Here is a 10,163-nt window from a genome sequence, read left to right on the forward strand (position 1 = left end):
GCTGATGTCCTTAACCCAGGCCCCAGGGAGGCAGCAGACTTCCCATGTTTTCTTCCTGTTATGTCTGTGTGTGTTTGAGCATCACAAGTCCAGCAGGAGCTGTTTTCTCCACGAGCTTGTATTTCTTCTGCTCGGAAGCAGAACTTCATTGTAACTGATGAGAATTTGCTGAAGTTTTCTGCTTTGACAGCTTCAGCTCTGAATCTTGCAGGTGAATGAAGAATTTCTCTCACCATAGGCAGTTACTATTATGGGTTGGCTCTGTGGATATAGCTGCTGCTGCTGTACCTTTATACACCATGGTTTTCTTAGTAGGACATATCCTGGGAAGTACCTGGCAGGCTTGGGCTTTTATTTCCAAGGTCAGTTCCTGCAAACCAAAATTCCTTTTTCTCTTCATTCTATGATCAGACGATTTTTGCTTACCTAGTGTTCAAACTAAGTAAAGACGATAATGTCTTAGTTATACTCACTGATCATCTGTGCGTGGTTTGAGTACTGTCATGAATTTTAAGTTGCGTACATTTGCAAGTGTTCATGGTCCCTCACATCTAGGTGTCCCACTGAACATAATCTGCTTTAGACATTGTTGCTAGATTTAGCTTTTCATACATTCATTTTAGATATTATGAATCTTCAACTTAGAGGTCACAGAGTAGGTGAACACCTACTAATTCTTCCTTGTGATGTTTAAGCTTTATCTCACTGATTCTGGCAGCTGAAATGCTGTTTTGTTTTCTGCAGGGACTGTACAGGTGGTGTTGTTTTGCAGTGGAATGAAAATATTTTATGGGTGGTAGGGTTTTCAATTGCATAGCAGCCAGCTGAAGGAGGGAAGGCAATACAGAAAACCAGTTGGTTTTCTGCATTGGAACACTCAAAAATCTTTAGTCTGGAGAAGTATGTTGACCATTATTTTGAAATTACATGCTCCAAGGCAAAGTTAATCCTGGACAGTATTAAAATATCAAGATTTATTTCCTTGCAAAAATTGCATTATGTCGAGATAGCTTTCTGTGCTTCCAAGGAATAATCTACTTGTAAATAACCTTGTCTGTCTTGGCACAGCATACTAACAGGGCTGTTTGGTTTTCTGTTTTTGCTCTTTACCACTTTGAGGAAAAAAACCCTGAATTTTGTGGGATATACAGCAGCTTTATTTGTGCTAATAGCATGTTTTAATAACTGTACCAAAACCAATGTAGTTACATTTAAGTTAATGTAATAAGTTGAGTCTAATAAAAATACTGGTTGGTGTGCAACAAAAGGAAGGTAATTTGGCCTGTACTTTACAGGCTGAGACAGACAGTTTTGACTTCCCTTGGTTTAGAATAATCAAAACATGTTGAGAAGTAGTAAAATAATTTAAAATACATAAATAAAATTAATGTAGTTGTGATTCATATGCAGTTGTGTAATGCAAACAAAATCATTGAATCCACTGTCTTTTAATGTACCTTTTAGCATGAGTTATTTAATCTCTGCTACATATTGGAGTTTAAAATGAGAAAAATGCGTGTGGAATATCTCCTTTAAATCACAAAAGCATTCACTGGAGCAAAAAGTGTAATTTTACTTAAAAGGCTCTTTGAATTATTTCAAGAACATTTGATTCTTCTTGTGTCAGCCCTTCTGAAAAATATTATGGCAATGTGCAGAAGGCAGTCTGGTGAGGTTAAATCTGAATTTTCATTATAAGCCTTTCTGTTGGTATTAAATAACTTGTGCTTTAAGTTCAAGAATGACTTCCATTTTGTAGGATAAGGTATTTCAAACCTGCTGAATTGTTTTTGTAGTGGATTTCTAGATAATTTATTTTTGACCAGACTCCAGAAGTGCATAGTTTTTCTGTTCAAAATATGCATTACTCAGAAAAAAGGTAGACTGTTAACAGTGATCATGTGTTTTTGTATACAACTATTGTAACTATTTATGTTAGTTTACAGAAGTGTGCATAATTGTATAATAATTTGATTATTTTACATATAATTAATATATAATAGTATATATTGAAGTATATGTGCTATATACTATATACATGATTTAACTTTATTGCAAGGATTATATATCAGTAACTTCCCTCTCAGAATGCTTCGCAGGAGAGAGTATTTAAGACTACATGACAGGATAGAAGTTCAGTTAAATAAACCTTCATCCTGTCTCTATAGTGGTACACCAAAAAAAAATTAAGGTTTAAAACTTAGAGATGGAGCTTCTGTTGTTTGGCCACTGTAGTCCATTGCAAGAAATGTAAAAAAGCACTTCCTCACGTGTGTCCCTGGATCACTGCTCTCTGTCTTCTTACTTGCCTTAGTATGTTCCTCTTCTCTTGCTCATTTCCTTGCAAGGACACCAGTGGATTAAATTTCCGTTCCTCCTCTTGTTGTCCCTTATGAGAGATTTAATACCTGCTGGTTTGGGATACCAAATGACTAGTAAAGATCCCAGGGAAGATTTGCTCAAAAAACACACTTGACGCTCCCAGATAATGAAGGATGGATAATAAACGGCATTTGAACAAGACAGCAGATGTTCGTTTTAGGAGGGAAGCAGTGATTCTGTAATGAATTTTGTTTTTCCAAAGGACTTTGCTGTGTGCTGTGGAAGCACTGCACTTCTTAGTGTCCCGTATTATATAAATTTTGGCAAGAGTTTAGTAGCTAATGAGCATGCATTGATTTTTGTCATTTTTAGATCACTGCAAGGGTAATTAAAAGTATAAATAACTTAGCTTCCCGGTATATTAAGTATACAGACACATCATCAACATCATTCAGAATTGGTTTTAGATTAAATCATTTTTACAAATAGTTATTTAATTTTGTCCTTTGGTTCAGTAAAGTCATCTGTCATTTGTATCAGAGCTGTAGCTTGTGGAAAGGGCAGCTTTAGCAAGATTCAATGGACTCAGAATCAGGGCTGAGCTTCTGCCAGCTTTTATAGAGGATTCTTCAGTATGGCCTTGATTCAGCAAAACACTGAAGCCATAGCTAACATAGGAGTCTCCTTCAAGGGTTTCACAGCACTTGGAGCCCTAAATGCAGAGTGCAATTACCTAGATCATAACTAACCAAGACAAATTAATGCAGTGCCTTGGTAGCAGCACTGAGTAGTGCACTAGGAGCTTTTTCATTTTCCAGTGTTGATCTCTGTAGACTACCATAGGTTAATGTACTTACAGAAGTAGCCTGGTAAATTTCAAAAATCCTGTGAGAATCCTTATCATTTTTTCCTGGTTTTGAAATACAAAGCTTTCTCTTGCTTCACTCACATGCCGTGAATATTGTGTTTTTCAAAGAAGATTTATGATGTAATAGTGAGTTCCACAACCCGGTGGATGACTCTTTGTTCGTACTTATATCAAGGAATTGATGTATTTCATTATTTCATAAATGTATTTCATTATATTGGTGTCTTAAACCTTGCCTTTAAGAACACAATTTTCAAATGTTACTCTGACTAACGTAAGCCTTTTAGCAATTCCTTGGGATCAATTCCATAGTGAGCAGTGGAGAAATACCATTCTGTGATGCGTGATGACTCAAATGTGCTTATCTGACAGCATTGTGATTACTTACTTCTGCTGGAGAAGTAATTGTCTTATCTTTATTCTTATCTGAGTAGCTGTTTTAAAGTTTTGCTTGTAGTTTTACTATATCTTACTGTTTTAAAGCCTGGTTTCTCAAGCTGACTCACATTTCCCTCAAACATTGTTAAGGACAATATGTAACAGTGAGATTTTACCTGTTCATAAATTCAGTCCAAAGCAGATGCAGTCTTGTGCCCTGTGATGGCTTAGGGAATCTGTGTAGAATTTTCTAATTTTATTTGTCAGACTGAGAAGTCCAGAATCTCCAGGCTTCTTTGCAATGTAGAGAAGCTGAATGTTTGCAGAAGGAAGAACATAAAATAGCGTTATTTCTCTTGTTAACCTCACCTTCCTCCAGCTAATCTGTTTTACCTCCCGCTTATTCCTTTTAGCTAGCGTAGCAAGCTCTGCTGTGCTCTCTGGGAATTATACTGGCTCTTGCCTTTCCTCACAAAAGGAGCAAGCTTGGCTCAGTCTGTGCTCTCTCAAGAAGCGGGAATTCATTGCTGAGTAAAGGTATTAAGGAGTAGGGGAAGTGAGCACATGCATGCAAAGTCCTACCTACATCCAAAATTACCATGTGCGCATCCATACCACTGGTCTCTTTCCCATCTTCCTTAGCCTGCCCAAAACCTCTTCCTGATAATTTGCCACATCTTAATATCAGATTGAGTTATTCTTTGAATATCGGGAGAGCAAAACCAGCTTTGTTTACATTGCGGAGGATCTCTCAGCCACGTCAGTCTGCTGGCATTTGGGATTTGTCTGGGAGGAAGCACTGAGCTGATGGCTGAGTTGTCCTCTGTGGGTGCTCACTCTCTTGAGGAGCACTACCAGCCAATCTTCTTTTTTCAGTGAACAGAAAGCAGTCTTCTCTTCTGTACTGGAAGTGAGACAACTCTCGTTAAACAGGAAGGTTCTGTGAAACCAAGGTGCACAAGCAGGAGTTTTTTGTGTTTCGTTTTGCTTTTGTTTTAAACATAGACATTTTTATTCTTCCCCTACAAAAAAGGTTGTAGGAAAATACTCCCGAGAATAATAGAGGTAAAGAAGAACAAAGAGACATGATCTACTGAAGCAGTGACTTCCCACAACCACTTCTGTTAGATGCTGTGAAAAGTTGTAAAGACCTTTCTAACCTGAGAGCTCCTGGAGCAGTACGTGCTAGTAGACGCATTGTTTCTTTGTAATAAAGGAATACACTGGGATCATTTCAGGAAATACTAATAACTGAGCCATTAATAAACAAGAATTGCCATGTAATTAGACTAGAATATCTTTATGCAAACAGTCTTTCCCCAACATAAAAAAAATAAACAGTCACAAAAAAACCTAAAAAAAACCCTGCTAGTGCAGTGTCACTGCTGTAAGAGTTGAACTGTAAAATGAAGAAGCAGCTCAAAAAAAAACTCAAATCAAAACACAAGAATAGAATCAAGGTACTGAAGTAAGCTGTGATGTTTTGAATATTGCTTGGAGTTCTGAAAAGTTTCTCTCCAGAAAGGGTGTTGATCTGTGGAAACACCTCCCCGGGATCCAGAACCTTAGCATATCACCTCCAGTCTCAGAACTTTCTAGCTGTGTTTGAAGGTGCCTGCACAGTGCTTTGTTTAGATTTGCTGATACCTGAAAAAGCGAAAGCCCCAGTTTTACTGCCTTCACCTAAATTTGCCTGTATCACTAGACAAGATTGTAAAAAATATACAACAAAGACCTAGTAAGGAACATTTAAAGGGAAGTTTGCAATTATGTGTGGAAATGAAGTTACAAATGTTAATGAAATATAAAACTCAATTCAGGATTACAATTAACAAGACTCCTTGGTTACTGGCTGCTCAGTGCTCATCATCTAGAGCTAGATGTTCCTCTTGGAGCGTTTACAGAATCTCTGGGCCAGTCACAGCTGACTCTTGTGTAGTCTTTTAAAAGAATCCTGCTTCCTTGCAATATGTACAGGTATGCGAGGCTTAACTAGAGGCTTGTACCTTTCAATAGTGAAAATACTCCAACGTGTCTTCTAAACTACTCACCTTTCTGTCCCAGCAGACAGGATCTTGTTGTGGTAGCTTTAAGTAGATTTTCAAGATCTGTCTGGTGCAGTGTAAGTATCCAATGATGTACTACATATTATGAAGGCTGTTAATGTGCAGTAGATTTTGGCCTCTGTCCTTTGGTATGGTCTCAGCCACATGTGGTGTGCTGGGTTGACCCTGGCTGGACATCAAGGGCCCACCAAAGCCCCTCTATTATTCCCCTCTTCAGCTGGGCAGAGGAGAGAAAATATAACTGGGTTGGTGTCTGCAGAGTTGTTTCTGTCACATATTCTCACTCCTCTCTCCAGCTGCAGTTGCAGTTGAGCAGTTTTCTTCCTCCTTCTTAAATATCTCATTGCAGAGGTGCTACCACCTTTGCTGATGAGCTCAGCTTTAGCCATGGTGGGTCTGTCTTGGAGAGGGCTGGCATTGGCTACATCAGACATGGGAGAAGCATCTAGCAGCTTCTTATAGAAGCTGTCCGTGTAGCCCCCCAGTACCAAAACCTGGCCATGCAAACCCAATACACGTGAAGATCTTAAGTGATGAACTGCCATTAGAAGTGCCAGAGGGCACCTTGCCCAGACTGTTACCTTCCTCCTCCTTACCATGTACAATTTAGACCCCCTTATGTCAGACTGACCCACTCTACTTTGTGAAGACTGAGAAAAGACATGGTACGTTTGGGAATTTAGAAGTGTTATAATTCTCTTTGTCTTTTCTTGTAGATTTAAAAAAAAAAAACCAAAACAAAAGAGTGAGAGAAAGCACTCCTTTTTGTAGGGGGATGGAAGTCCCTCTGACCTTGTGTGCATTATGAGTATCACTTCTGTGTGTTGAAGCAGAATTGGATTCTTACATAACCATGGATAAACGATGAAAGAGGAAAAAATATAAAGATTAGGAAAGAAAAAAAACCAGTTAAAATTCAAGAGACCAGTTTCAGACAAATGGAGGTAAGAAAGTAAAAATATACCCACTCTTTGAAGAAAGATGTGTACATTATGCTGAGTAGAATATCTTCTAGAGGAGCTAAGAAGGTGCTAGGAAGAGTTAATAACGGGAGCATATGTACAAAACGTGTGTATGCAAGCCTGTGTCGAAGAAGCAGGACTTTTCAGAGAATCAGTGGCTTTGGAGACTTGAGAGAATGAGAACTATCCGGAATGACACAGATATTGTGAAGGAGAGTATTTGCTCAGTTTTCATCATGCGGAATGTTGGGATGATGCCTACTCTTCCAGGTGCTTAAAACAATGCAGTAGTTTCTGAATAGGGCATTAAAACAAGTTTACATGTTCATGAGTAATGGTTCATTCAGAGTAATGTATTTCTAGAAGAGCTGGAGGAACTTAAAAATGAAAGCGGATGGTAAAATTATTTATTGAAATCATGAAGCCTTGGATATGGAAGGGTAGCAAGCACTGTCTTCCAAAGTGATGCTCTCAGATCTGCTGAGAATAATTGGCCTCCATCTTGCTCTGGATTATCTGATACCAGCTGCTCAGATAAAATTATTAAACTAACTGGATCACTGATCAGTCTGACAGTTTGTGCATTAAGGAAGAAACAAGCCTGAACAATAGGAAGTGGAACGTTCCTATGTTTTGAGTTAATCTTGTTGAACTAATCTTGTTCTTCACCCTGTAGTAGTGGGAATAGTTTATAGAAATGTGCTTTCAGAAGGTTGTTTTTATGCTTTCAGAAAGTTGTTTTTATGACTAGCTCTAGTAATCTTAATTCTTTTAATACATCTAAAGCAGAAAACTGTATAAAATAAACTGGGATTGAGCTTTTGCTTGATATAGAGTGGTGAGAGCATCATAAACATCCATTTTTAAAATCGTGCCTGACCTCCTGTCCTTTTAGAAATAAAAGGACATTTTTCTTTCTAGAAAAAAAATAAAAGTGGAGGCATTGTGTTCTATGTAGAATATTCTATTGTAAAAACACTATATCGTGGGAAATTGTCAGTGGCGGATGAAAATTGGTTCAGAAATAATCAAACTTTGAATTAGAATCATGGCTTATTAGAAACAGAGCAGGTGTCTCTAATGTATGCTAGTTTACCTTTCACATTATGTGCCTTTATGTAAGAATAGTGGTACTCCAATGCACCTTGTATTTTTGGTAAAACACAATTATCAGTGACTTTTACAGGGAAAATGTCAAGAGAGTGTTTTATCATAGTACTACAACACATATTAATATTTATTTGAAACAGGTTTTAGATGTATTTTACGAGAATGAAAAAGTTTGGGTTTTTGTTTGTTTTCTATTTATAGGCTTGCTGATGCATGGGAAAATGATATTGGAGTTCATCCTTTAAAGTTTCCATCAGAAACATGTTTGGAATTACTGCTGATACTGGGTTTGAGTACCACCTCCCTGCCACCCTCACTTCAATATATGAACTCTTTTCAGGTAAGGAACAGCTGCTATTTCAGTTTAAAGCTGTTACTGCTAGGAAAAAGAGAGATCCATGGGGCCCATAAACACTTTCAGAGTAGAAGTTTGTCTTCTGTATTCGCATGACCATCCCATTATATTAAATGTAGCAATGGAAAACTTCTTGTAGTGCTCATTTTTTTGCAATTGTATGAAACGTAGACCAAGACAGGAAATGTCATTGGATTTTTAAACAGTGAATTACTGTTTAAATCAGATGTTTAAAGAAATTACATCAAACTTACGCTGGAGTAGCTAGAATCATTATATAAAATCTTCTTGGTTAAAAAAAAAAATCCTCAGTTAAAAAATAAACATTTCCAGTGGTGAAAACCTTAAAATTAGGAGTGAAGCATTCACGGTTTTGTCCAGTGTTCTTCTGAATGTTACTGCTGAAGTTCTCAGCAGTCATAGAAATTTTCCTAAGAAAAACATTGTTGCAGGCATGTTAAATTATGATTTGTATTTATCGTGTCTGAAGATGTACAGTTTTTACAAATTGAATACATAGACATCTCAATTCCTGATGATACAACATATCAACTAAACATTTTTATGATGCTTCTGTCTCCCCTTGTAGTTACATAGTCCATCAGTCGTGTGGTGATGCAAATCTAAACCAGCTGTTGAGCATTAAGCAAACCCAAATCTGTGTTTCTTTTGACAGCTACAGAAGAATCATCATCTTGGTGGGACTGAATGTCCTAAACAGTTTATAGCACAAAATCCAGTAGCTTTTATTTGTCCATACATCCAGTTTGTAGCTAGGAACACTAATTAAATATGTCTTGAGTTATGTTTACTGAAAAATAAGCTTCTCATAGAACTTCGGAGCTAGAAAAAACATGGTTGTAAACCAAAATCAAGTCATTGATTTTTTCACAGGGTTACACTGCTATACAACAGCTAAAAACATGTCTCGATGTTAGGAAATAAGTATGCACCTTCATTGTCTGCATCTTGTGAGCTTGGAAACTCGGGGTCTTTGTACAGTGAACTCTTGGATATGGCAGCAGCCATCGATCGTTTCTACATGGTATCTTAACACCCAAGGTCAGAATTGTTACTGGGTTGTACATTGAGAGGCCATAAAATTGAAGAATCTCCTGGACGCCGGCAGTGAGTGAGATATTGCAAAAATGGCAAGTTTCAAGGATTGGCCAGTACTAGTTATCCATGCAGTTGAACAGTCATGTTTCCTATTAAAAAGTGAACATTTAGGTTGTCTAATCCAGGAGGATGTGTTCCTTGTGCGTTACATTGACAGTAATTCAGCACTTCAGCACTTGTGTGCTGAAGTAGGTGATGTCCAGTTTTGGTTGTGAACATGATTTCAGGCTGAAGATACTATATTTTGAGCTGATTCCCAGTGTCTGTGCTTCCATAGCAGCACAAATGGAAAAAATTCATAGTTTTTGAGAAGCCCAAGTTCTGAAACCTCCTCTGCTAAGATGATGTTGTATTTTGCCAAGTGAAAGGAAAGGAAAATGGTTGTTTTGATAAACTTCTGGCTCCAACTTTAAGTCTCCTTGCCAGACAGACAATATCAGCAAGTGTTTGTCCTGGAGGGCAAACATTGTCCAGGAAAACAGCGTTTTATTTATTTCATCCTGGCAAACCTTTTTTGAATCTCAGTTTGTGAATCCATGAAGCAGAAACAAAGTTTACACAAGCTTTTCACTGATGCTTTATAATGGGCTGTCAGCCTTATCAGGTTTTTTTCTGGCTTGCTTCTTTGTACTCGTATTCACTTTCTGTTACATGTCCTAGTTTTTCTGGGTTTGTTTTGTTTTGTTTTGTTTTTAAAAAGTTGAAATAATGATATTAAATTGTGCTGTTGCCTGAGCATAAGACCCCTCTGCAACCAAAATAGTGAAGAATGTAAGTAAAACAAGGAATTGTAAAAGGGCACTACTTAAACTGGTAATTCAGTAATGGCATGACAACAAAAACTAGGTTTGTTTTATTTTGTGATAGACCTAGACCTAGCAGTAGTCTAGGGAAAAAAAATTAATTCTGCATTACAATAAATCTTGTATTTGAACTGAAAATGATTGCAGACTTTCCTGTTATCCACATGTGGCATTCCCGTT

General features: G+C 37.5%; 1 protein-coding gene across 1 annotated transcript in view; it reads left to right on the forward strand.

Moving 5' to 3' along the window:
* UBE3D (ubiquitin protein ligase E3D) overlaps positions 1-8,046 on the forward strand; it is a gene marked incomplete at both ends in the record, with an annotated part of 35,869 nt that extends 27,823 nt beyond the window's left edge. Inside the window, one exon of the mRNA XM_010139218.1 lies at positions 7,908-8,046. Coding sequence (XP_010137520.1) covers positions 7,908-8,046 — 139 coding nt within the window. The remainder of the gene's footprint in view (positions 1-7,907) is intronic.
* Between the last annotated feature and the right edge of the window lie 2,117 nt (positions 8,047-10,163).

Source organism: Buceros rhinoceros, unplaced genomic scaffold, assembly GCF_000710305.1.
Source record: "Buceros rhinoceros silvestris isolate BGI_N320 unplaced genomic scaffold, ASM71030v1 scaffold1947, whole genome shotgun sequence".
Taxonomy (NCBI): Eukaryota; Metazoa; Chordata; class Aves; order Bucerotiformes; family Bucerotidae; genus Buceros; species Buceros rhinoceros.